Source organism: Lepidochelys kempii, chromosome 1, assembly GCF_965140265.1.
Source record: "Lepidochelys kempii isolate rLepKem1 chromosome 1, rLepKem1.hap2, whole genome shotgun sequence".
NCBI classification, from domain to species: domain Eukaryota; kingdom Metazoa; phylum Chordata; order Testudines; family Cheloniidae; genus Lepidochelys; species Lepidochelys kempii.
The window spans coordinates 211,328,191-211,355,600 of record NC_133256.1 but is presented as its reverse complement, the minus strand read 5'-3'; the positions used below and the strand labels follow the sequence as shown (position 1 = coordinate 211,355,600).

Sequence of the window (27,410 nt, the reverse complement as noted above, 5' to 3'; positions counted from 1 at the left end):
ATGGCCCCAAACACTGCACTAACATTATTGAAGGTGGAGTGTTCGGGGGCATTATTGGAGTGTTTGGGGTTTCTTAAACTCAATTAATGTTTGGAAAAAAAGGTTTCAAAAATCAGAAGTTAGAAATACATCTTTTTATTGCTTCATGGAATATGGGTGAAGTGCTGTTGCACTTCTTAGCTGTATTGATTGTATTCTGGAGGATTTTCTCAAAGTGCCTACAGTATCATGCTGGCACTTTGTTATTGTTGTACATAAACCTAAATAAATAGTGGAAACAAACGAACAAGCAAGTATCAGTACAAGGACCCAATTCTGCTTCCATTTAAATCAATAGGAATTTTACTCATAATGAGAGCTGGATCTGGCTCACTTAGGGCTGAGGCCTACTGAATGCACTTCAACAGGAACGGGGGCTGAGCTCCACAAAGGTTTGCATGATTAGGACCTGACCTTGCAAGTGTTCCCCCAGGATCAATATGCTTACTCTTCTAAGTAACAGCTGAACAGGAGGGAAGGTACTGTGAAAACGAAAAATTGACAATCAAATCCATAGGTTCATCTTTTTTTAAAAAAATAAAGTCCAATATTGGGAAAGAAAAACACTGTTGTCTGTATCCAGTTTTGCAGATGAATGACTCTTTCTACAAAGCTCAATACCTAAATTTGTGAGAGTGCCCCCAAACTCAAATCAGGATAACGGTGTTCCTAGTGATGGCTTGCCAGGAGCTGGGAATGGGGAAACAGGATGGATCACTTGGTGATTCCCTGTTCTGTTCATTCCCTCTGGGGCACCTGGCACTGGCCACGGTCGGAAGACAGGACACCGGGCTAGATGGACCCTTGGTCTGACCCAGTGTGGCCGTTCTTATGTTCTTATGTCCCATCACGCCACATGCTGCACATACATATACACACACAAACAGAGAGGAAAATATGGTCCAGTCCCATTCAGTTATTCCAAAATCAAGCAAATAAGGGACCTTGATGTTATCTTCTGGTGATGATTATTTGAATCCTTTACAGTTACAGTTTGAAGCAAGGATTTTCTAAAATGCATTGTAATCAGTTTTTTGATGGGGGAAGAGGGTGGGATAGGATCATAAAAATAACTGGAGACACACAAAAGACTCAAGTAAAGTCTAGTACTCACAGTGGCTGATGAGGGGACAACCACAAGAACTGTGATAAATTATTACTCTTATTCAAACAAACAAACAAAAACACACACAAAGCCAATGCATGCTTAATCTCTACATTTTTATTTTGAACAAAATTTACTTAATCAACAAAATCAGATCAAATTAGTTCATCCATCTTATCTCAGAGACATTTTCTGACCTACCAATTTTCCAGATACAAGACAAGATCTTAAAACCCTGAAGTTGCTTCAGTAGCAATTAAAGATTGTTTGAGGTCAACAGTTGGCAGAGTGGGGGAAAGAGGAAGGTCTGTTCTGAAATGACAACAACATTGGAGGAAAACAAACTGAGTATTATAGCAATAATGATCATCTGTTCTAATCAGTACCACATTTCAGAGTCTTGGGGCCGAATTACATCAGTGTAAGTGTTAATCCATGTTTACAGAGGTAGAAGAGAATACAGTACAAATGTGCAGTTTTGATATAAAAAGTTTTAGTATAAACTTACCCAATGTATTTGGCCCTTGATCTGAATCATTTCTGCTGGCTTTCCTGACCCAAACAAGTTTCTGCTTCTGCAGAGTCAATAAAGCTGTGGAAGAGTGAGACTGCTTCACTCATCACCAACAGAGCACTTAGCAGAATTATGATTGTGGAAGCTTTATGAATGATGAATAGGAAAGACATAGAAAAAACACAGCTGGATTTTCAAAACCCATGTGTAGTTTGTAGAGTTGCCAGTTAGAAGAACTTTTTGACTGGAAACTGAATCAGCAACACAGACCATGAAACACAAAATATCATTGTTACGGAGCCACCATAAAAATTACACTTTAAATTACAGCAAAAGGTAGTTCAGAAAAACGGATCATGGGAACATGTTTTTTTTATATAGAACCCTTTTTAAGATTCAAATTGGTTAAATAATAACGAGATGTCTTAAAATTGCATTTGAAAAAAAGTCATCCTTACTAGATTAGAATCCTTTTTTAGGGCCTGATCCAAAGCCAATTAAAATTAACGGGAGTCTTTCCTGTGTAAGGTTCTGAGCCTGCCCAGAGACCTGATGTCATTGCAAGAATGTCAGCTTCATTCTTCAGCTTCATTCAGCTGAGCACTGAAGTGAACAGAAGTTCAGGGCACTCACCAACTCCTATGAGGAGCTCAGTTTATGGCTGGTTTGGGCCTCTAAAGCAGAGTATTTACACACTCCCAGCCCAGCTATTGGGGCCCACCCTTATTCCTATTGCCGTTAATGGCCAAAGTTCCATCAACTTCCATGTAAGTTCTGGTTATCAGGCATTTCTCCTAATACCAAATGCTGAGTCCACAGTTAGACAAGTAAGGGACTGAGTTTATTATTTTACAATTATTTTTAAAATTACAAGTATCTTTCATTTTAAATTCTACACATACCTGATGATTGACTGAGATCTTATACTTGCTACTTAGATATACTGTAAAGATATTTAGGTTCAAAATGTAGGGCTTGTAATTTTAAGAAGTTTCACTAACTCTCAAAATCTAATTTGAACCAAACCATTTGCATGAAGTGAAAATAATTAGGGGGTTTGGTTTTTTAAATGTGAATGTTCCCTTGTTCTGTTGGAAGCCCAAATGCAATAGCATTGCCCAAGTTACAGGAGACAGAATGAAGCTGGCAGGTCAAGCCTTCCCATTCAGTATGTGTGAACTGCAAATTAAAGTCAGTAAAAACAGCAGGAATGGCAAAAAGTCAGTTAGACTTTGAAATTCTTAAAAGATTTCTAAGTTGTTATAATTAGCAACATACATAAGGCCATTTAAAAAAAAGAAAGATTCTTTTCTCCTTCATAGTATCCTTTGTGTATTTCACAAAAGCTTCTCAGACCTCCATATTATATTTCCCCCTGCCTTGCTTTGCAAGTTTCTGATGTAAGAAAGGAGGAAAAAGGGAAGAAGGAAAACCCGGGGAACTACAGCCACACCTCGGTCCCTGGAGAAATCATGGAGCGGGCCCTCAAGGAATCAATTCTGAAGCACTTAGAGGAGAGGAAAGTGATCAGGAACAGTCAGCATGGATTCACCAAGGGCAAGTCATGCCTGACTAATCTAATTGCCTTCTATGACGAGATAACTGGCTCTGTGGATGAGGGGAAAGCAGTGGACGTGTTGTTCCTTGACTTTGGCAAATCTTTTGACCTGGTCTCCCACAGTATTCTTAACAGCAAGTTAAAGTATGGGCGGGATGAATGGACTATAAGGTGGATAGAAAGCTGGCTAGATTGTCAGGCTCACTGGGTAGTGATCAACGGCTTGATGTCCAGTTGGCAGCTGGTATCAAGCAGAGTGCCCCACGGGTTGGTCCTGGGGCCAGTTTTGTTCAACATCTTTATTAATGATCTGGACGATGGGATAGATTGCACCCTCAGCAAGTTCGTGGATGACACTAAGCTGGGGGGACAGGTAGATATTCTGGAGAGTAGGGACAGGGTTCAGAGAGACCTAGACAAATTGGAGGATTGGGCCAAAAGAAATCTGATGAGGTTCAACAAGGACAAGTGCAGAGTCCTGCACTTAGGACGGAAGAATCCCATGCACTGCTACAGGCTGGGGACCGACTGGCTAAACAGCAGTTGTGCAGAAAAGGACCTGGGGATTACAGTGGATGAGAAGCTGGATATGAGTCAGCAGTGTGCTCTTGTTGCCAAGAAGGCTAATGGTATATTGGGCTGCATTAGGAGAAGCATTGCCAGCAGATCGAGGGAAGTGATTATTCCCCTCTATTCGGCACTGGTGAAGCCACATCTGGAGTATTGCATCCAGTCTGGGGCCCCCCCACTACAGAAAGGATGTGGACAAATTGGAGAGAGTCCAGTGGAGGGCAACAAAAATGATCAGGGGACTGGGGCACATGACTTACGAGACTTACAAGGAGAGGCTGAGAGAACTGGGTTTGTTTAGTCTGCAGAAGAGAAGAATGAGGGGGGATTTGATAGCAGCCTTCAACTACCTGAAGAGGGTTCCAAAGAGGATGGAGCTCGGCTGTTCTTAGTGGTGGCAGAAGACAGAACAAGGAGCAATGGTCTCAAATTGCAGTGGGGGAGGTCTAGGTTGGATATTAGGAAACACTATTTCACTAGGAGGGTGGTGAAGCACTGGAATGCGTTACCTAGGGAGGTAGTGGAATCTCCATCCTCAGAGGTTTTTAAGGCCCGGCTTGACAAAGCCCTGGCTGGGATGATTTAGTTGGTGTTGGTCCTGCTTTGAGCAGAGGGTTGGACTAGATGACATCTTGAGGTCTCTTCCAATCCCAACCTTCTATAATTCTAAAGAGATTATGAATTGGAGGATTCGATGAGGCAAAGTAGCTCCAGTTAATGTCATAGTGAAAAACAGCAGAATCAATCACATTGGTCTACATTTTAACCCCATTTTATAAACAGAATTTAGAAGTAACAGGAACAACAATTCATAGAGGTTTTACACCTACTGATCTCACTGGTCTTGTCCCTGAGGCACCAGTTTTGGCTAGTGAGTCTTTACGAACACACAGGACCAACTGGAGTTTCCTCTCATTTACTCTTGCACAATCCCAATGGCTTTAATGAAATTGTGCAGGCCTAACTGAGGAGAGATACTGGCACTAAAAGTTTAAAGCGTGATTATGGTGACACCAGAGACAGAAAATGCACAGCTGACACTTAGAACAATCATTTTTTGATTTGCAAATAAAGCCAATCACAACTGGGAAATGCTAGGTAAAAATGACCTCATGGTGTTCTAACTTAATTGTTTCTCAGGCAGATTTCCAACTGGTTGAAGAGCACAGGCAGATGTGGAAAGATTAAGGAAGACTCCACCAACCCCCTTCCCTCCTCTCCTCCATTGATTAAGGAAATTAAATTACAATTACAGCAACAATTCACAGTTTTGGTACATGTGCAAAATCACATATTTCCCATTTCCATAAACATTTAGTGCAAATCCCTGTGGTTCAACAGGACGGACTGGGAGTATAGAGATGAAAAGAAGACCAACTCACATGACTTCAATTAATCACAGTGTATCTAATACAAGTATTCATCTTAACCCAAGGGGAAAAATCTCCTCCTTAGGACTCAAGCACACATTCAAGTAGGGGGGAAATAGTACATGTAATAAAATGCACATAACCTCAAAGGCCATGCATCTGGATATGGCACTAAAGTCTGCAGCAGTCCCATGCAGGGGATAGTTGCTGTGAAGGGTGGGAATAACACCATTAATAAGAAAGCCACTGGTTTCTGTTCCTTCACTCCTTGGTTCTGGATGCCAAGGAGCAGTAAAGGATGTCCTGTTACAATGGTAGGGTCTAATGCAAGCAAGCTATCTTTGGGTTCCCCTTAGACACAGAGTTTGATTCACAGGACCTGTTACAGAGGAAATGTCAGGCTACAAGTTGCATTCCAATTAGTTCTGCTATTGGGATTACACTGTGAGTTGCTGAGGGCATGAGGCCCTGCAAAAGGGCATCTCATTTCTTCCCTGTAGTCATTTTCCTGAAGGGACGTTCTGGCAGAGGACTAAAGGAAGAGGTGAAAAAGGACTGAACCTGGAGTGGGGGACCATGTGGATGAATCAGAGTCATTATGGACCAGGCATCATTATATGTTGTTAAAAGAGTCAAGACTTGTTTCCAAGTTGCCTAGCAATACCTCCCACTGTGTCTCACCCAGCACTTGCTTCCCATGTTGATTGACAGTGGCCATTTAGCTCCCCCATCCCCTCATGACATAGCACAGGGTGAGTTGGAGCTGGCATGCCTCACCACAGCAGGCCCACAGCTGCACCACTGATCTCCATGAAGACAAGGACCAAACAGTCTGCAGTCTCAACACAGCAAAGATAATAGATGGCAGGCAGATATCAGACCATGAGCCAGAGATTTCTACTTTTCCATCGGAAACACTGCTTGGGACCAGGGAGTCATCTCACCAGCCCCTGCACCCTCTTAAAACTGGGTAAAAGTCCCAGCACAGAATGTGTGACATATCCTTAGGAAACCAACAGTCACATTTCTGTAACAAATATGATTAAAGTGCATTCATATGGCAGAAAAACACTCAGTCCCTCCTCGAGTAGCAGTGTGGAAAATGCCACTAATAGAGGTTTGTCTTTCTTCAGGGAGGGACATCTGGCAGCTTCTTGAATGCCAGCTGTATGGGGACATTCCCTTTAATCACCGCAGTGTCAGCTGCTACTAGTTTCCTGAGTTTAAATATTGTTTTCAGTTCTGTACCAAAAAAATCTCCCAAGTCAGCTCTCCTCAATTCAGAAAGCACTGTGGTCTTTGTGGGACTGAGGGAAGGAATATACCATGTATCACAGGGCGAGAGAGGAGTTACTGATCAGTTCATAGTTGCCCTGTAGTCAGGATCTCCTGTAAATGGATGAAACCCCAGGGCTGGAACATTTTTCTGTCTGTTTCTGTGGAGAGTTACAGAGCTGGACAAATAACAAACTCATCAACTCAGCTCCTAGCCAACACAGCAACAAGGACACATGGAAGAGGGGGAGAGGAGACTTGGGCAGCAGTATCCATCCTGCAGCATGGAGCAATCCTGTTGCATCTGGAGAGCTCTTAATAGCTATGGAGTGTGGTGTCCATACTGTAGTTTCCACTGGCATCTGGAGAAGGTAATTGCTTCAGCACAGGGCATCCACGTTGTGGAGTCAGCAGAGATGTGTCTCAGACATGGTAGACCTCCTCCTCTTCCATGGCATGGTTGACTTCCCCTTGAAGTTGTCTGAAGGTGGTACGCCTCAGGATCTCCCAGCCACGGTGGGAACTGCTCTGGGATGTGCTCCGGGACACTGAAGCAGCAACTGGTGCTAGGTCCTTCTTGTAGGGGATCTCCCCATCCAGGTTCTCTGAGTATTTATCAAAGTTCTCTTTATCCTGGGTCTTAAACGCTTCTGTGTAACGATGCATCTTTTGCTTGTTGGGATCGACCCTGTCTTCTACCCTGTAGAAAGATGAGAAGAAGTTGAATACACCAGAAACATCCCAGCTTCTCAACAACCACTAGCAGCTCCACCAAGCAGCCCTCTCCCAACACCACATCCAGCACAAGGCTTAGCACATCCATGGGGGAACTTGTCACAAGCAGAGCTCCTTTAGCTTCCTCCTGTTCACACACACACACTATTGAAGGAGACCCACCACCTCCACTGGCTTCTATCCATTCTCCCCACTGCCCCAAAACCTTCACTGGCATTGTTTCCCCCCTGCTCCCCAGTTCTCTATCCCCTTTACTGATTTCCTAACCACACCTTCTTCCTTTCCCTTTGACCAACTGCAAATTCTTGGTGGACTTGCTCGACTTGACCCCAAATCTACTTCCTCTTCCCAAAAAGAACAGGAGTACTTGTGGCACCTTACTATTAGAGCATAAGCTTTTGTGGGCTACAGCCTGAATTGCCTCTAATGGGACCAGTGCTTAGCCAGCTCTGTCCTAAGCCAGGTTGGAATCTGTATGGCGGAATAGCTTCATGGACCATTCCCTGAGCTACTGGAGCCAGCTAGTCCCAATCTCATTCCTTGCATTGTGACGCTGTCCCCTTCTCTTTCTCTGTGCTGCGCAATTTCCTCACAGGTGGGTGTATCATAGAATCATAGAAGATTAGGGTTGGAAGAGACCTCAGGAAGTCGTCTAGTCCAACCCCTGCTACAGCTGGCCAGAAAGTTTTAGGCAAACCATCTTTTCACTGGAAAATACTGTTTCGATTAAAATGATTTTTTTTTTTTTTGCAAAATCCTATTGATTTCAACAAAACATCCATTTGGACAAAAAATGGAAATCTGTTTTTGTGACCATGTCCAAGTGTCCCATTTTGACATTCCAGGGATGAAAAGTTTCAATTTTTCATGTTGAAATTACTTTTTGTATGAAATTTACTGTATTTTATATAAAAAATAATGGAAGGGTCAAAATTTAAGCAAAACATTTCAAACTTATCAAAACAAATTATTTCAATTGACTTGAAATCAATGTTTTTTGAAATTTCATTTTGTGAAAAATGTCATAATTTTGGTTTTTGGTCTTGATTCAGTATGAACATTTTTTTGAAATCTTGAAACTTTTCACAAGATGGAAAATCCATTTTCTAACCAGCTCTTTTGTGTGCACACATGCACATGCATGCACATCCACAAAGGACATGTCGGAGAGGGGAACTCACCTGAGGTACCACCGGTCCCCTAGTCCATACTCCCGTCCACAGATCCCAGAGCGAGGCCAGAGGCATCGTGGGAGTTTCCGTTCCAGCATGACAGTAGTGGCAACAACCTTTCCAAATAAGAGAGAGGAAAATAAGAAAAATAACCCAAAACACTATCTGAAAAACCTCATTTTGAAAATCATTGACGACTCCATGAGCAGAGTTTAGAGCAGAGGTGAGCAAACTATGGCCCATGGGACCGTCCCGCCTGGTCACTGAACTCCCAGCCAGGGAGGCTTACTCCCCGCCCTGCCCCCACTGTCCCCCCTCCCCTGCAGTGATGCCGCTGCGCGGGCAGCACAACTTACACCCGCCCACCTCCCAGGCTTTCCAATAAGCCTGTCCTGCTGCTCTGAGCGGCCTGGTAAGGGGGCATGGGGAGGGGGGGTTGGATAAGGGGCAGGAGGTCCCGGGGGGCTGTCAGGGGACAGGAGGCGGTTGGATGGTGTGGAGGTTCGGGGTGGTGGTCAGGAGACAGGGAGCAGGGGAGGTTGGATGGGGGGCTCCCAGGGGGTCCCAGGAAGGGGGGTTGGATGGGGGAGGTCCTGGGGGAGGTTCCCAGGAGGGGCGGCCAGGGGACGGGGGGGTGGGTTGGATGGGTCAGGGGTTCCGGGGAGGCCTCTCAGGGGGCAGGGGTGTGGATAGGGGTCGGGGCAGTCAGGGGACAGGGAGCGGGGGGGTGGGGTGGATAGGGGATGGGGTCCCGGGGGGGCGGTTGGGGTGGGGGTTCCTGGGAGAGGGTGGTCAGGGGACAAGGTTGGATGGGTCGAGGGTTCTGAGGGGGGCAGTCAGGGGGTGGGAAGTGGGAGGGGGCAGATAGGGGGCAGGGGCCAGGCTGTTTGCGGAGGCACAGCCTTCCCTACCTGGCCCTCCATAGTGTTTCGCAACCCCGATATGGCCCTTGGGCCAAAAAGTTTGCCCACCCCTGGTTTAGAGGCACTGAAGGAAAGAGAGGCAGCATCTCTATCCTGTCTACTAAATGGTTGCTCAGTATTTTTGCTTTAATTTCACCAAGGGTTGAGCAAACCATGGACCATCTTCAAACAACAGAAAATGGAATGTTCTTCCCCCTTACACACGGTGGCAGGAAATAAGCCAGTCAGTGTACAGTCTATAGGAGATGCCACTGTGCTTATGCAAATATTACAGCCATGAGCAGGGTGAGTGTCTAGTTACCATCAGGAACTCAATACCCTGCAACATCAGGAAAGTCAACCATTAAACTTCCTGGTCTGTCTTGGAAAGGCAGGAGGTAGCAGAAAAAGGTATAACATGATCCAATGGCTAAAAATTGAAGTGAAACAAATTCAGACTGGAAATAAGATGTACATTTTTTAATGGGGAGAGTAATTAACCATTGTAACGATTTACGAAGGGTCGTGGTGAATTCTCCATCACTCACAATTTTTAAATCAAGATTGAATGTTTTTTTTCCCTAAAGGATATGCTTTAGGAATTATTTAGGGGAAGTTCTATGGCCTGTGTTCTTATAAGAGGTCAGACTAGAGGATCACAATGTCCCTTCTTGCCTTGGAATCTGTGAATCTATGAGGAGTGTTAGTAAGTGAGGAATATAAAGGGGTTGGGATGGACAAGAGAGGACAAACAGGTTTCTGGATGGTGGTTTGAAATGATATGGAGATGTGGATAGGGCACAAAGAGACAGAAAGGCTGGTCCAGATGTCAGGAGCTTCAGAAGAGAAGGCTCTCACACCGAGAGTGCCCCTATTATGTGAAGGAACAGAAAAGATGGTACTTGATATGCAGAGGGCATGAGACAGGAGACAGATAGGCTGGAGCAGACCTATCGAGGTGGTGGTGAGTTAAACTGAATCTTGAAATGAATGGGAGGCCCAGCCCATGGAGCCGTGTAAGGATGGGGGTGATGTGGCCATGCTTCTTTGCACTGCAGGAGCGAGTAGCTGCACCTATCAGCACTTCCACCAGGGCCAACTCTCCTCATTCTGTATTGGAAAGATTTCTCCATTGCATGGCCTAACACGACAGGGCCCTCACCTGTGCTCTCCAAAGCTCGTCCCGCTCGTGGGCCACGCGCCAGTGGGTGTCACCCATCATGGCGATGAGCAGGTTGAGCATGAGGAGGGTGGCGATGACAGCAAAGGCAAAGTACACCACACTGTACATGAAGGGCAGGTCCACACTGTAGTTGGCAGGCCCGTCAATGATGGTGAGGAAGAGCTCAAAGGTGGTGAACAGAGACATCGGATAGCTGTAGAACTGGCCCAGCTCTGTGGGGTTCTCTGTCTGGAAGATTATGTAAAAGGCTGGAGGAAAGGAAGAGAGAGAAAGTTAAAATAGGAATAATGCCCTGTGGTCAGCAAAAGAGAATCTGAGGGGTGGGGTCAGAATGGGGATTCTTGGAGTGTAAGATCTTCTGGACAGGGACTATGTCTATCTCTGTGTGTAACTCACAGCATGATGGGAGTTAATTCCTGACTGGGACCTTTGGGCTTAACAGTAATATAAGCAATTAATAATAAACAAGCTGTGACATAGCAGAAGGCCATGCTGGGGAAAGTTCTAGCATCATTTCCACAGAAATATACTCCTGAGGAAATTCTGCACCAAAAAAATTAAAAATTCTGTGCCAAAAAAAAAAATTCTGTGCACAATATTTTAAAATTCTGCAAAATTCTGCAATTTGATTTGTCCACAAATAAATGCGAAGGCTCCAGCACAGCAGTGGGGAGCACAGGCCACTGGCTGCATGGAGGTGGGAGATCACCCTGCAGACCCCACCACCCCCAGGACATGGACTTGGTGGTGAGGCTGCACCTGATCCTGACATAGCGTAAGGCCCGGACCTGCCCCAGAAACACCCTGGGCCCTGCCCCTCCGCACCAGGCACATCAGATGGGGGCAGGCAGGCTCAGCCCAGCAGGATACAAGTATGGAGGGGCTTAGTGTGGAGGAATCCAGGTGTAGGGTGAGAGGGTTCTGTGTGGGGCAAACTGGGTGTGGGGGAATCTGAATGCACAGGAGCTCGCTGTGGGGTTCCAGGTGCAGGAGCAATGGGACTCTGCAGGGGGACCCAAGTGAAGGTTGTTGGAGCTTGACCAGGGTCTGGGTGGTGGGGTAGTGTGGCTTGGTGGGGTGGGCATCTGGGTGCAGCTTGGAGCTCAGTGGGGTTGGGGGTCCAGGTGCGGGGGGGGTTCATTGGAGTGGTCGAGGTGCATGGAGGGTGAGGCTCATTGGGGAGGGGGTTCGAGTGCGGGGGGCTCAGCAGGGGTGGTCTGATTGCACAGGTGGGAGTCTGGATGCAGGGGGGTAGGCTCAGCAGAGAGGGTCCAGATGCAGGCGGGTGGGGCTTGGCAGGGGAGATCTAGGTGTTGGGGGTTGGTGAGTCAGGGTTTGGGTGCGGGGGTCCGTTTGCAAGGAGGAGGGGTCCAGATGCAGTGGGAGTTGGGTTCTGGGGGTGAGGCTCAGCAGGAGGGTCTGGGTTTGGGGGCCCTCGAATGCACGGATGGTGGGTGGATGGGGGAGCAGCTCTCCATACAGTGACCCCTTCCCTGGTGGCTGAGGAGTGATGGGAGCAGGAAGGTGTGGGGGAGGGGTTGCGGAGCTGTGGGAGGTTTCTTGGGATGGGTCTTACCCCTCTCTGGCATCAGCTACTCCATGCAGGGGAAATACGCTACTCCCCCACCCTCAGCCCAGCTGGGACTAGCAGCTGATCCTAGTGCAGGATAGGAACCACTGGTCAGGGTGTCCCGTGAGCTAGGTGTGTGAGGGTGGGGCTCGAGGAGGGTGGGGTGGTCCAGGTTCAGGGGGCTCCAGATTCAGGGGTTGAGGCTCAGCAGAGGATCTGGATATAGGGAGTCTGACTATAGATGCATGGGTGTTGGGTGGATGAGGGGTGGGTCTGACCTGGCACCAGTTGGGGTGTCCCCAGTCCTGACCCCCCTCAGTGATTTACCTCTTTGCTGGCTGCTCCAGGCACATGAAACAATGTGCCCGTGCTGCTGGGGAGGGGCGCATGGCCACTCTTTCATTTTCCCTTTGCTTCCCCATCAGAAAGTCATTTTTCTGTGTGAAAGCAAAGAAATCTACCGCAGATATTAATTCTGCATGCGAGCAGTGGTGCAGAATTGCCCCAGGAGTAGAAATAGAAGCCAGATGTTGTCACAGCCCTAGCTGGCTCTCTCACAGAGGACAAGGTGATGCTAGGCTGAATTACCCGGATAAGACATGGAGAGACAGCAGAGGGAACACAGCCTGGTTTACAAATTATGGTCTCACCTGATGAAAAGCCAAGTATCACCACCGCCATGAGCCAGCAGAAGCGCATGAGGTCTCCAAATATCATCTGCAGAGCAAAGCGACAAGTATAGTTGCCATGAGACCCGACTTTCCCACCAACCCAAAGACCTTTCCCCCTTCTCACTGTGTGATGCTAAATATATCTGCTGTTACAGGTATGTTGAAGAAAGGAGCATCAGAAAGCCCTTATGGCTAACACCTGTGTCCACTGGAAAAGACATGCATCTTTCCCGTATGGGCAAGACCCTGAGTTCTTCCTGTCACAGAAAAGACCTCATTCCGATGTTCTAATATAAATGCTGTTGGAGGAAGTCTGTTCTTCTGGTTTCCACATTCTGGACTTGTGTACTGGGATCAGTCTCTGTGTAACAAGGCTGTGTTGTCCTTACCTTCTGAATCATGATGGTGAAGGGTCCCAGCATCTGAAAGCCTCGTGCAAAGTACATGACATTGCACCAGCCCAGCACCAGGGCGAAGGACATGGGGACCACCTCTCCAGTGGTGCTGGTGAGACGCATCACCATGGTCACCAGGATCATACAGGCATAGGTGATGCTGTAGAGGAAGAGGGAGAGCCAGGAGGATCAGCATGGGAATCAAATCATCCTTCTTTCCTTTCTGTTCACACACAGGTACACTCTGTTCCACATCTAGATGAAAACTGGCTAGTGATATCTTTATGCTCATCTGTGCTTGCTCACTTGCCTGGCTGTCGGCATCTCTCTCTCGGTGTCTCTCTCATGCACATAAACTGATGCAGAAAGAGAAAGAAGCAAAGAAAAGCAACACCCAGAAGGGGAGAGAGGGCAGGTCTAATGACAAGGTAAAGAACAGATGGATAGAAAATGAGAGACAAGCTATTTATGAGATTTGAAGAGGTGGAACCTCACATGATGACGTGGAACGGTCCTCCCAGGATGGTTTGTCCGAAGTACTTGGTGGCTCCAACTCTAAGGATATCTGGAATCTAAGAGGAACACTCTGTTAAATTTGGGAATCAACTGGGTTATGCACAAGGAGATGATCAGAATGATAATTCTCAATCTACATAGAGTTCTGTTCATCCATTGATCTTAAATTAACAGCTAATTGTCCTGGATATTCAGGAAATACAGCAACATATGGGGAGGAACATGGAAGCTGTTTAAGAGCACAGAGCATTACACAAACATCCCAGATCCAAGTGGAGCTACATTTGGCCAAAACAGTGGAGCCAACACCCTAACTCTTCTCTGAAGTGCCTGAAATCCTTACTGCCAAGTGGTCACAACATCAGTTTCAGGTCTTATCTGATAGATGGCACTTCCGTAGCATAGTGCTCCATAGGACCCTGCTGAGGCACTAGGGTTCAAAGAATAGCCCCTACTTAGTCACCAACACAGGCCAGTCTCTGTTTAGCTTAAGTAAGCGCTCTCTTGATTAGAATCCAGGGCTGCATGACTCAGAGTGTTGTCCTTACCTCCAAGATCAATATCACTACAGCTCCAATTACTGTGATCAGCTCACCGACCAGCCTGAGCTCATCCTCATATGTCACATAGGATTCCTGAAAGGAGAAAAAGAGGGGCTACTGATTGGTATGGGGGAACACTATCGTGTCTGGAGAGGCCACAAGAGCCATCCAGGTCCAGCCTGAGCACCCAAGACAATAGGACACAGAGAATTTCCCCAACTGTATTCCCGCTCTGAAAAAGAGTACAGGGTGAGGAAATGAAATAAGGCCTAGCTGCAGCCACTGAGGTCAGGAGACAGTAGGATTTCCCCGATAGGTTCAGACTGGTGCCCATGTGGCCCGCCAATCCCCATACACAATGCACCTGCAGCATTTTCTGGACGTAGATGGTGTTGTCTCTGTCATTCGTTTTGTTTTCTGACCGAGCTTTCAGAGGTCGGTAAACACAGCACATAGTGAAGCAAATCATGTACAGCACGTAGAACAAGGCCAGGAAACAGAAATAGGGATGTCCATACATATTCCACTTCAGGCTCACCAGCTCCTTCACAGGTGTCAGGTCTAAAATCTGACGGGCCTGAGAGAGAGAGAGAGAGAGAGAGATCGGTTGTTAACTGTGAGAGACATTGGTTTATGGGCACTCTGCACTAGTTCCTGGGAAGACATTAATACAAGCTAATTTCTCCAAAGGCATCTCAGCATGAGGACACTACATTCATCTCATACACAAGCGAATTCTCAGGTCAAGTTGCATCATTAGCCCAGCTAAGAAAAGAGGGAACACCCTTGCACTCTGGTTTATTCGTTTTGGGGGGAGGGGAGGGGAGGGGAGAGGAGAGGAGAGAGAGAGAGAGAGAGAGTGTGTGTGTGTGTGTGTGTGTGTGCACACTTACTATCCTGATGTGTTGCTCTGTACTGCTAACTTACTACTGGGTTCTAGACCAGAGGTGGATATATTTCTGCAGTGATTGAATGACCCCTATAAAATCTGTGGGGATATAAGGCACTGAAGAAAAGAAACTGTATTCTTGAAAACAGTAATCTATTTTTTATGATCTCCTCCATCTAGAAAGATCTCTACCTCTTTTATGAGTAATTTTACACACTGTATGATTTGTATACAATAGGGATGGGCTAACCTCATGATGTCAGTGGTTTTTGAACCTTGCGAACTGTTCTGGAGGTTCATAGGGTGCACAATACTAGTTCAAGTTTGTGAATCTTCTTTTCCTGTGATTGGAAGTTGTTTTGAAGACTGACTCAATTAAAGCTAAAGGTAACCTGTGTTATATAAGAGACAAGACACCTTCCACTGTGAAAAACATAATCCAGTCATTAAAGGAAAGGACTGGAAGTCAGAACATTGGGTTCTATTTCCAGTAGTGGCACAGATTTCTCAAGTGATCTTGTGTAAGTCACTTAAGTCAGTTTTTAGACAGTGCCTAAACTTAGGCTCCTAAATAAATGGTATGTTTTCCAAAGGCATTTCTATTGACTTCACTGGGAGTTGTGTGCAATGTAATTGCAGCTGTGTCAGTCCCAGGATATCAGAGAGAAAAAGGTGGTGAGGTAATATCTTTTACAGAAGTTGGTCCAACAAAAGATATTACCTCACCCACCTTGTCCCTTGGAGTGCTGGAAATTCTGCATCTGTGGAAAACTTGTCCCCAAAGCTGAAAAATTCTGCCCTTAATGTCTCTGCCTCTTTTTCTCCTCTGTAAAGTGGGTAGATACTTCTCTTAACTTACTGGGTGTTGGTGGTTTGAAAGGCTTGTGGCCAGAGCTTCAGAATTGCTTAACTCCCCTTTAAGCCCCTAAATGAAGATGTCAAATTTTCAAATGTGCTCATCACCCAACAGCTGCCACTGAGAACACCGCAGTGCATCTCCTCAGCAGCACAGGTTATTGGGAGCATATGAGGCCTGTTCTCCACACTGGCTTCCCATAGAATCATGAATCAAATTCAAGGTCTTGGTCCTCCTCTTCAGGTCACTCGTCCTTAGAAGATTGGCTAATGTTCCAGGACGAAGACCATGCTCAACAGCCGTGCTCCTCAGGCACAATGGAACTTTCTACCACCAGGGTAAAGCTCATCTGCACAGGAGACAAAACTTTCCTGGGGTTTGTCCCAGACTGTGGAATGAAATTCCACAAGAATCAAGGACCATCACAACTTCACCATCATCTTCCCCAAGTGCAAGGCGCACTTCTTCAACCTGCCTTCTCTGACACAAATACAGAACAGTGTATCATAGAATCATAGAATCATAGAATATCAGGGTTGGAAGGGACCTCAGGAGGTCATCTAGTCCAACCCCCTGCTCAAAGCAGGACCAATCCCCAATTAAATCATCCCAGCCAGGGCTTTGTCAAGCCTGACCTTAAAAACTTCTAAGGAAGGAGATTCTACCACCTCCCTAGGTAACGCATTCCAGTGTTTCACCACCCTCTTAGTGAAAAAGTTTTTCCTAATATCCAACCTAAACCTCCCCCACTGCAACTTGAGACCATTACTCCTTGTCCTGTCCTCTTCTACCACTGAGAATAGTCGAGAACCATCCTCTCTGGAACCACCTCTCAGGTAGTTGAAAGCAGCTATCAAATCCCCCCTCATTCTTCTCTTCTGTAGACTAAACAATCCCAGTTCCCTCAGCCTCTCCTCATAAGTCATGTGTTCCAGACCCCTAATCATTTTTGTTGCCCTTCGCTGGACTCTCTCCAATTTATCCACATCCTTCTTGTAGTGCGGGGCCCAAAACTGGACACAGTACTCCAGATAAGGCCTCACCAATGTCGAATAGAGGGGAACGATCACGTCCCTCGATCTGCTCGCTATGCCCCTACTTATACATCCCAAAATGCCATTGGCCTTCTTGGCAACAAGGGCACACTGCTGACTCATATCCAGCTTCTCGTCCACTGTCACCCCAGATCCTTTTCCGCAGAACTGCTGCCTAGCCATTCGGTCCCTAGTCTGTAGCGGTGCACTGGGTTCTTCCGTCCTAAGTGCAAGACCCTGCACTTATCCTTACTGAACCTCATCAGATTTCTTTTGGCGCAATCTTCCAATTTGTCTAGGTCCTCTGTATCCTATCCCTGCCCTCCAGCGTATCTACCACTCCTCCTAGTTTAGTATCATCCGCAAATTTGCTGAGAGTGCAATCCACACCATCCTCCAGATCATTTATGAAGATATTGAACAAAACTGGCCCCAGGACCAACCCCTGGGGCACTCCACTTGACACCGGCTGCCAACTAGACATGGAGCCATTGATCACTACCCATTGAGCCCGACAATCTAGCCAACTTTCTACCCATCTTATAGTGCATTCATCCAGCCCATACTTCTTTAACTTGCTGACAAGAATACTGTGGGAGACCGTACACATTGTAAAAAACAAAACTCTACCACAACTAAACACTCCACTGCACACACACTTCTCTACCTCTCAGGGGATTGAGAGAGAATGAACCGAACGTGACAAACATTAGTCCCCTTGATTAATGCATTATTGACAGGCATTCACATATAACAATGATGAAGGTAATATAAGAACTTAAATTACACAGAATAGAGTACATAGTAACTGTTCGTTGCTGAGCTCTTTTGAATACCTGGCCCTTAATTCTCTAATATTTGCAAAGTGTGCAGAGATCCTCAGATGGGAAATGTTCTAGAAGTGTCAAGCATTGTTTTTATTACTATAAATGGGGTGATGTTGACCCTGACCATCAGTCAACATTTGCTAATGGGGAAGGGTCCATCAAAACGTAGGATAATTGACTCCAGGAAATGATGGCAGCTCTGTCTATTTGAGCCAGTTGAAATAGCACTTGAAAACAGCATTTCTGCAATGGCTATGAAGGATGTATTAGGAATGGGGGCATGGAGAAAATGGAAATAAGAATATATTGTAATCATATTCTCTCCCTCTGGCCACCTTTACATTTTTAGGATTTCACAAACAGAATTTCCAGTAGCTCCTTCTGGATGAAGTTCCTCCTGCAAAGGAGCAGGTTTGAGTCTTGCCTTAGTAGGTTTCTAAAGTCCTCACATCAAAGATTTTGTTGGCATTGAACCAATTATCTCCTTTAGGAGAAGAAAGGGAGAGGGCTGGAAGACAGCTGACTGGGAAACACAGCAAAAGAAAAACAGTCCAGAGAAAACAAGAGAAACAAGTGATAACTATACAAAGGGTTTGGCTTGTTTATTCACCAGCCAAGGAGTTCATAGATATAAAATAATCCTATAAGTGTATGTCAATCTTTTTATTGAGGTTTTAACTGCAAGAGTAAAAATAACACTGCACTGTTTTTTTAGTTTTCATATGTGAGTTTTTTCCACAACATTAATAAGGCACCTACAGGCTATTACAAAACTGAAATCAAGCCTGTAACTACAGAATGAAAAGAAGAAAAAATTTCATAGATCTGCCATAGGATCAGACTGAGAAAATCATTTACAGCTTTTCAGTAATCAATGCTTAACACATCCTTTTGCAAAGATTCTGAATTATAGATAGTTCTTTCATGGGAACATTCTGGTACATACTGTTATGGGAAAAGCCCATAGAATTTAAAAGGCATGAGACAATAGGATTCTATAGAAATGTCTCTAAATGTCCTGTCCAATGTAACAGAGAATGAGACATGTTCTATAAAATTTCTTTACTAATATATAATACTTGTTAGGGTATTCATAGAATCATAGAATATTAGGGTTGGAAGGGACCTCAGGAGGTCGTCTAATCCAACCCCCTGCTCAAAGCAGGACCAATCCCCAACTAAATCATCCCAGCCAGGGCTTTCTCAAGCCTGACCTTAAAAACTTCTAAGGAAGGAGATTCCACCACCTCTGTAGGTAATGCATTCCACTGTTTCACCACCCTCCTAGTGAAAAAGTTTTCCTACTATTCAACCTAAACCTCCCCCACTGCAACTTGAGACCATTACTCCTTGTTCTATCATCTGCCACCACTAAGAACAGTCTAGATCCATCCTCTTTGGAACCCCCTTTCAGGTAGTTGAAAGCAGCTATCAAATTGTGTCCCTGTTCTAGAATTGTACACTTTGGTTAAAAGTTTTTAAAGGAAGATACACACAGACTGTCTGACTTCCTAGACATGGCCCATAGAAAGGAGATATTTTATATATTTGAACTGAAAAACAAAGCCAAAAGATTGACACAGAGGCCATTCTCGTCAATAACTTCACTGTAGTGATGTAGGTCCTGATCCTAAGAGGTGTAAATCAGTATAGCTCAACTGAAGTAAATGGAATTATGCTGGTTTATTCCAGATGGGCCTTGGGACTCAGTTTTTCTCTCCCATATATGAACGTAACTCCCACTGACTTCAGTAGAAATTACACCCATGTATTCAAAGGCAGAATTAGGTACATAGCTGATACGTTTATGGTGGATCAAAGTCTGCTTCAGAGGTCAAGAGAAATAGTTTATACAGACATCAGTCATAACATGCTAAGGCAAGACTCAAAGCCAGCTGCTTACTGCTTCAGCAGAAGTCAGCATATGATGTTATTTCACTTGAAAGTTATTCACATATTAAAAAATGAACCTCAGGGAATTTATTTGTTTGCTCTCAAAGAGAGTTGGCCAGGTTAACAAGCTTCTCACTGGCAAACAATTTATGTTTCAAAGAGTTCACAATTGGTTTACCACTGAAGGTGAATGAGTTCTTTCTCCAAAAAGGAAGATGGATGGCAGATTTCTAACTCATTTAGAATTAGTCTGAGTTATGACAGTTCTTTGCAGAGACAGCAAGAGAATGAGATCTATTATTGTTCTAGGAAGGACTTTAAGAAATCCTATGATTCCCAAACATTTGGGATCATGATACATTCCTATACACCCTGAAATACAGGAGTTCCTGATATCAGATATTTTTAGGGGCAAGAAGCAGGTAAATCTTTCCTAATTTGATTAGCAATGGACAACAAGTAAGATTCTCAGGCCAATGAAATATTATATTTGCATATTTTAAACAATCTGTACATTTGTTGCCCATTTGTTGCCAATACCCATTTGCTTCAACTATACCAAGTCCTAGGTGTCTTCTCTAAGCCTGAGATTTTTGTATGAGATACGTGGAGACGTATGGGGCTAAATTCAGAAGTATGAGCTAGATACCCTTACACCCAGTTCAGACTCCCCAAAATCTATTTACAGGTGTACAGAGTCCAAGTTTGGCCAGCTTATGTACCCAGAAGCAGGAAAAAAGTTGTAAATTAAATTAAGGACTGAGAGGCTACTTTAAACTACACATTCAATCTAAATAAACTAGACAATCCAGGAAGTTTTTGGAAAGCGTAGGGGACAATTTCCTGGTGCAAGTGCTAGAGGAGCCAACTGGGGGGGGAGCTTTTCTTGACCTGCTGCTCACAAACTGGGAAGAATTAGTAGGGGAAGCAAAAGTGGATGGGAATCTGGGAGGCAGTGACCATGAGTTGGTTGAGTTCAGGATCCTGACACAGGGAAGAAAGGTAAGCAGCAGGATACGGACCCTGGACTTCAGGAAAGCAGACTTCGACTCCCTCAGGGAACGGATGGGTAGGATCCCCTGGGGGGCTAACATGAAGGGGAAAGGAGTCCAGGAGAGCTGGCTGTATTTCAAGGAATCCCTGTTGAGGTTACAGGGACAAACCATCCCGATGTGTCGAAAGAATAGTAAATATGGCAGGCGACCAGCTTGGCTTAACGGTGAAATCCTAGCGGATCTTAAACATAAAAAACAAGCTTACAAGAAGTGGAAGGTTGGACATATGACTAGGGAAGAGTATAAAAATATTGCTCGGGCATGTAGGAATGAAATCAGGAGGGCCAAATCGCACCTGGAACTGCAGCTAGCAAGAGATGTTAAGAGTAACAAGAAGGGTTTCTTCAGGTATGTTGGCAACAAGAAGAAAGCCAAGGAAAGTGTGGGCCCCTTACTGAATGAGGGAGGCAACCTAGTGACAGAGGATGTGGAAAAAGCTAATGTACTCAATGCTTTTTTTGCCTCTGTCTTCACTAACAAGGTCAGCTCCCAGACTGCTGCGCTGGGCACCACAACATGGGGAATAGATGGCCAGCCCTCTGTGGAGAAAGAGGTGGTTAGGGACTATTTAGAAAAGCTGGACGTGCACAAGTCCATGGGGCCGGACGAGTTGCATCCGAGAGTGCTAAAGGAACTGGCGGCTGTGATTGCAGAGCCATTGGCCATTATCTTTGAAAACTCGTGGCGAACGGGGGAAGTCCCGGATGACTGGAAAAAGGCTAATGTAGTGCCCATTTTTAAAAAAGGGAAGAAGGAGGATCCTGGGAACTACAGGCCAGTCAGCCTCACTTCAGTCCCCGGAAAAATCATGGAGCAGGTCCTCAAATAATCAATCCTGAAGCACTTACATGAGAGGAAAGTGATCAGGAACAGTCAGCATGGATTCACCAAGGGAAGGTCATGCCTGACTAATCTAATCACCTTCTATGATGAGATTACTGGTTCTGTGGATGAAGGGAAAGCAGTGGATGTATTGTTTCTTAACTTTAGCAAAGCTTTTGACACGGTCTCCCACGGTATTCTTGTCAACAAGTTAAAGAAGTACGGGCTGGATGAATGCACTATAAGGTGGGTAGAAAGTTGGCTAGATTGTCGGGCTCAACGGGTAGTGATCAATGGCTCCATGTCTAGTTGACAGCCGGTGTCAAGTGGAGTGCCCCAGGGGTCGGTCCTGGGGCCGGTTTTGTTCAATATCTTCATAAATGATCTGGAGGATGGTGTGGATTGCACTCTCAGCAAATTTGCGGATGATACTAAACTGGGAGGAGTGGTAGATACGCTGGAGGGCAGGGATAGGATACAGAGGGACCTAGACAAATTGGAGGATTGGGCCAAAAGAAATCTGATGAGGTTCAATAAGGATAAGTGCAGGGTCCTGCACTTAGGACGGAAGAACCTAATGCACAGCTACAGACTAGGGACCGAATGGCTAGGCAGCAGTTCTGCAGAAAAGGACCTAGGGGTTACAGTGGACGAGAAGCTGGATATGAGTCAGCAGTGTGCCCTTGTTGCCAAGAAGGCCAATGGCATTTTGGGATGTATAAGTAGGGGCATAGCGAGCAGATCGAGGGACATGATCGTCCCTCTCTATTTGACATTGGTGAGGCCTCATCTGGAGTACTGTGTCCAGTTTTGGGCCCCGCACTACAAGAAGGATGTGGATAAACTGGAAAGAGTCCAGCGAAGGGCAACAAAAATGATTAGGGGTCTGGAACACATGACTTATGAGGAGAGGCTGAGGGAACTGGGATTGTTTAGTCTGCAGAACAGAAGAATGAGGGGGGATTTGATAGCTGCTTTCAACTACCTGAGAGGTGGTTCCAGAGAGGATGGCTCTAGACTATTCTCAGTGGTAGAAGAGGACAGGACAAGGAGTAATGGTCTCAAGTTGTAGTGGGGGAGGTTTAGGTTGGATATTAGGAAAAACTTTTTCACTAGGAGGGTGGTGAAACACTGGAATGCGTTGCCTAGGGAGGTGGTGGAATCTCCTTCCTTAGAAGTTTTTAAGGTCAGGCTTGACAAAGCCCTGGCTGGGATGATTTAATTGGGGATTGGTCCTGCTTTTGAGCAGGGGGTTGGACTAGATGACCTCCTGAGGTCCCTTCCAACCCTGATATTCTATGATTCTATGATTCTTAGAATACCCTATTTTTGTTTCTCTTGCTACACTCCTCTTCCAAGCGCTTACATCATTCCAGCTTAGACTCCCTTAGACGTGGTGGGTGCTGTGCATGGGGTGTGCATAGCTAAGTTACATGCTGGTAAGTAGGTGTGAGTCTAAGGGCTTGTCTAGATGATGAGTTAAGTGCGTGGGAAGCTGGGCTGTAAATCTACAGCGCACTAACTGGGTATATGGACCCTGTCCCTGTACCATGCATTAAAAGTTGCTTAGTGCGCTGTGATCTACTCAACTTTGAAAGAGAGGTAGATCAAAGGGCACAAACTTTAAGCCTGCGTCTGAGCTAGGGGTGCGATTTCCTTGTTTGCGTATACACTAGCTCTCATCAGGTTAGCGCGAGTATAAACAGCAGTGTAGCCACAGTACATACAATATTTTCTGTTTTGTACACAAATTACAAATATTCACCTGAATACAGGCTTTTGTCTTGAAAACAATCTATAATAAGCTTAAAATCCTCTAGTTGCCTAAAATGGTGGCAGTGTATCACTGATATTGAACTAGTCCAGTTATGGTAGCAGAGGTGAGGATTCTGTGAGCCTAGTATGGAGCTGAACCCAAATGAATATAAGGGAGCCTAAAATGAGGAGATTTAGCTTCTTCTGACCCCCCCCCCCCCCATCCCTTGCCCAGGGCCTGATTCTCCTCTCACATCAGTGTAAACCAAAAGTAACTCAACTGATGCCTAAATCCCACTGAACTGAGTGTCAATGCAGGTTCTGCTCCTGACTTCCTCTGCGACCTTGGGCACTGCACTGAGTGGAAAACTGTCAAAAGCACCTAAGTGATTTAAGAGCCTAAGGCCCATTTTCAAATGGGATTTAAGTGTTTTTTTTTAATTTTACCGGTAATCTCTCTGTGATTCAGCTCCCAGACATAAACATTTCTCCCATTCTTGTCCTTTTAAACTGTAAAAGGACAAGGATTATCTCTTGGCATGTATTTGTACAGTGCCTAGCATAATAGGGCCTTGATCTCAGTTAGAGCCTCGAGATACTACTGCAGTGCAAATAACTTATAATAATGGAGTTACAGCAGAGCAAAAGTGGGTGTGTAAGTTACAGAAGGGTTTGAATGGGAAATAGTGCTTTAACAGTATGATCCATATATGTATGGGATAGAAAAGGAAGGGCTAGTCTGACAACAAATGTAATTTTCAGTGTTTGAGAAAGAGTTATTACATAGTATGAGCCCATCATGTTTTCCTCTATTTGGGAAAATGGCTTTCTGGACATTATTTAGCTCATGGCATCAAGAATTGTGGATCTGCAAATGTATGCATGTCTTTGGAAGAAAGGGAGTCATCAGAATTTATTTTAAATGTTGGAATTAGTCTCCTGGACTGGCTCTCAGGTACTTTTTATAGATCTGTTTCATAACGTATACTGTCCTCTCAATGCTCACAGATACCAACTCATTCAGGGATTTAAGGGATGCTGAATATAGGGAAAAAAACATAGTGACATCAGCATATTTTCCCACGGTTTCTCGTAGCTGGAAGAGGCATCATTCATTTTTGATCTAGGACTATCTATTTCATAAGTGTTTCTAGACTTCTGCTGTATGGAAATTAAATAACATAACTAACAATGTGCTGGATTTGTTTCCCCTTCTTATAATTTCAGTATCTATTGATATTTTCCATATATTAGGAGGTCTAGCTCATTGCTTGTTGATGTCATTACAATTAATGCTTTAGGACACTAACTGAACCTTGAAGATGTTTGCGTTTTCTCTGTAAGGAAACCTGTTGTTGGAGGGTATCTTTTTTTTCCCCAACATCAAACCTGGATGGGTTTTATCCATTTTTGTTTCAGAAGATAATTCGGAATATTAGTTAATGAGGGACATAATAATCAAACTTTGCATTTCTAAAGCACCTTCCAGCCCAGGATCTCAAAGCACCTTGATAACTGTTAAGGAAAAGCTCACAACACCCCCATGATATAGGCAAGGAGTATTACAGCTGCACAGAATACATCTTATTTATGTCTGTGATACTACAGAATCACAGAGCACCTTCTGCTGAATTAGCGACATCGCCTCCTGTAGCTTTAGCATCCTTGGGCGTATTGAACATGGCACAGAGCCTAAGGCAACATTCTTTAAACCAGCCTCTCAGACTGCAAGTCTATGGTGTAACTGCTGTGTAGAATCATATTTGCTGTGTCACAAAGGGTTTGCTGCATTTCACTTGTTCCCTGTCTCAAATGGGCAAGAAGTGCCAGGTCTTGTGGGCTATATGGAATAGCCTCACAGCTGGAACTTTCAGTGTCCATTTGGATTTCTCTTTACATAACAAACATTTTCTGTACAGAGAATCTGACACACACACACACACACACCACAGTGTACCTCTCTCTTCTTGGTTGAGACAACAAGCTCCAGGAAGGACTGGTCTTCACCCCAGGAGTCAATTTCCGTGAGGTCATAGAGGACAGAAGTCACAGGGCCAAAAGTCCACAGAGTGTGCTTTCGCTTCTGCATGAGGTGCTGAAACATCTGAGGAGTAAGGAAATGGATGGTGCGGAATCAGTCAATGCCCAGGAATTCATGCAATTTACAGTACGCATATGCCAAACTGGGTAAAACAAGTTCTGCATTAAAATTTGGCACTGGGTCTTTTTGCAGTTTTCATATCTTGCAAAGGTTTGCTTTTCTGTGCCATTGACAAAATGGCTGCTGCTGCATTAACAAACTCTACATCCAACCATCTGCCGCACACAAAGTGCTGAAGCCTCCTCTAGCTCAGGTGTCATTTTTAGCACCTTCAAGCAAAAATAAAATCACAAAAAAGGCAATTTCAGGGATGAAACGAGCTCATTTGTAAGAAAGCGTTTTTTAAAAATTATCCCGTCTCCCCCACAAGTTCGAGCAGTTTCACCTTTTGTCACAAATATTTCACACAGATCTATCTAGGGCGACACAGGGGGCTGCTATTCTGGAAGACATCAATGAACACTAAGCCTAATACCTTGCCTACAGTGGTGGCCAATAACAAATACTCTGGAGAGAGGCATTAAGCCCCAATATTTATATCTGTGTATTTTCAAGCATCTAGAAATGCAATATTATGGCGGGAGGGGAGGAATTTCTTCTTGATCCCCAGCTGATGATCAATTCATGCCTTGCGGTAGAAGGATCAGCCTAGCCAGCTGGTGTAAATTAGCTTAGCTCCATCAACTTGAGCTGAGGACCTGATTCTCAATTCTCCTTTGTGTACGTGTCTAATCTAGCACTGAGCCTGTATCACCAAATTGAGATCTAGATCTGAATTTCATCCAAACTGGCCTTACCTGTTTGAAATTTACTAAGATATCTGACTGAATGCCATCTTGTGGCCATGGATTCCACAGCTTAATTACATGCTGGTCGCAAAAAAAATTCCCTTTACTCTGTTTTAAAGGCAACCTGGTAAGGGGGGGAAGTGTTCTTGTCCTATATTGGTACATAAAAAGAGTCCTGACATTTTTGTGTGTGTTTGTTTAGGGGAAAGTTTGGATGATTTCCCACCATTTTGTTTTTATTCGGGCTGTCAATTAATCACAGTTAACTCATGCGATTAACCAAAAAATAATAATCATGATTTAAAAAATTAATTGTGATTAATTGCACTGTTAAACAATAGAATACTAATTGAAATTTATTCAATATTTTGGATGTTTTTCTACGTTTTCAAATATATTGATTTCTATAACAACACAGAATAATGTACAGTGCTCACTTTATATTATTATTTTTATTACAAATATTTGCACTGGAAAAATGAGAAACAAAAAAAATAGTATTCTTCAATTCACTTCATACAAGTACTGTAGTGCAATCTCTTTATCATGAAAGTGTAACTTACAAATATAGATTTTTTTTTTGTTACATAACTGCACTCAAAAACAAAACAATGTAAAACTTTAGAGACAACAAGTCCACTCAGGCCTACTTTTTGTTCAGCCAATCGCTAAGACAAACAAGATTGTTTACATTTACAGGAGATAATGCTGCTTTCTTCTTATTTACAATGTCACCTGAAAGTGAGAACAGGTGTTCGCATGGCACTTTTGTAGCTGACTTTGCAAGGTATTTACATGCCAGATATGCTAAACATTCGTATGCCCCTTCATGCTTTGGCCACCTTTCCAGAAGACATGCTTCCATGCAGATGATGCTCATTAAAAAAATAATGTGTTAATTAAATTTGTGACTGTACTCCCTGGGGGAGAATTGTATGACTCCTGCTCTGTTTTACCCACATTCTGCCATATATTTCATGTTATAGCAGTCTCGGCTCCTGACCCAGCATATGTTCATTTTAAGAACACTTTCACAGCAGATTTGACAAAATGCAAAGAAGGTGAGATTTCTAAAGATAGCTACAGCACTCGACCCAAGGTTCAAGAATCTGAAGTGCCTTCCCAAATCTGAGAGGGACTAGGTATGGAACATACTTTCAGAAGTCTTTAAAGAGCAACACTCAGATGCAGAAACTACAGAACTCGAACCACCAAAAAAGAAAATAAAGCTTCTGCTGACTCAGATGGCGAAAATGAGCATGTGTTGTTCCAC

The 27,410-nt window shown here is 44.5% G+C and overlaps 1 protein-coding gene across 5 annotated transcripts in view; it reads right to left on the bottom strand.

The window, feature by feature from the left end:
* Positions 1-1,259: 1,259 nt before the first annotated feature.
* Positions 1,260-27,410, bottom strand: part of LOC140898599 (transient receptor potential cation channel subfamily V member 6-like) — a 46,987-nt gene continuing 20,836 nt past the window's right edge. For all 5 annotated transcript variants that reach the window (XM_073312640.1, XM_073312630.1, XM_073312649.1 and 2 more), the window contains 9 exons: positions 25,206-25,352; positions 14,482-14,694; positions 14,124-14,210; positions 13,555-13,631; positions 13,054-13,219; positions 12,644-12,710; positions 10,403-10,671; positions 8,348-8,454; positions 1,260-7,131 (listed from right to left, as the gene is read on the bottom strand). In XM_073312640.1, the coding sequence (XP_073168741.1) occupies positions 6,855-7,131; positions 8,348-8,454; positions 10,403-10,671; positions 12,644-12,710; positions 13,054-13,219; positions 13,555-13,631; positions 14,124-14,210; positions 14,482-14,694; positions 25,206-25,352 (1,410 nt within the window). In that variant the 3' untranslated portion in view covers positions 1,260-6,854. The remainder of the gene's footprint in view (positions 7,132-8,347; positions 8,455-10,402; positions 10,672-12,643; positions 12,711-13,053; positions 13,220-13,554; positions 13,632-14,123; positions 14,211-14,481; positions 14,695-25,205; positions 25,353-27,410) is intronic.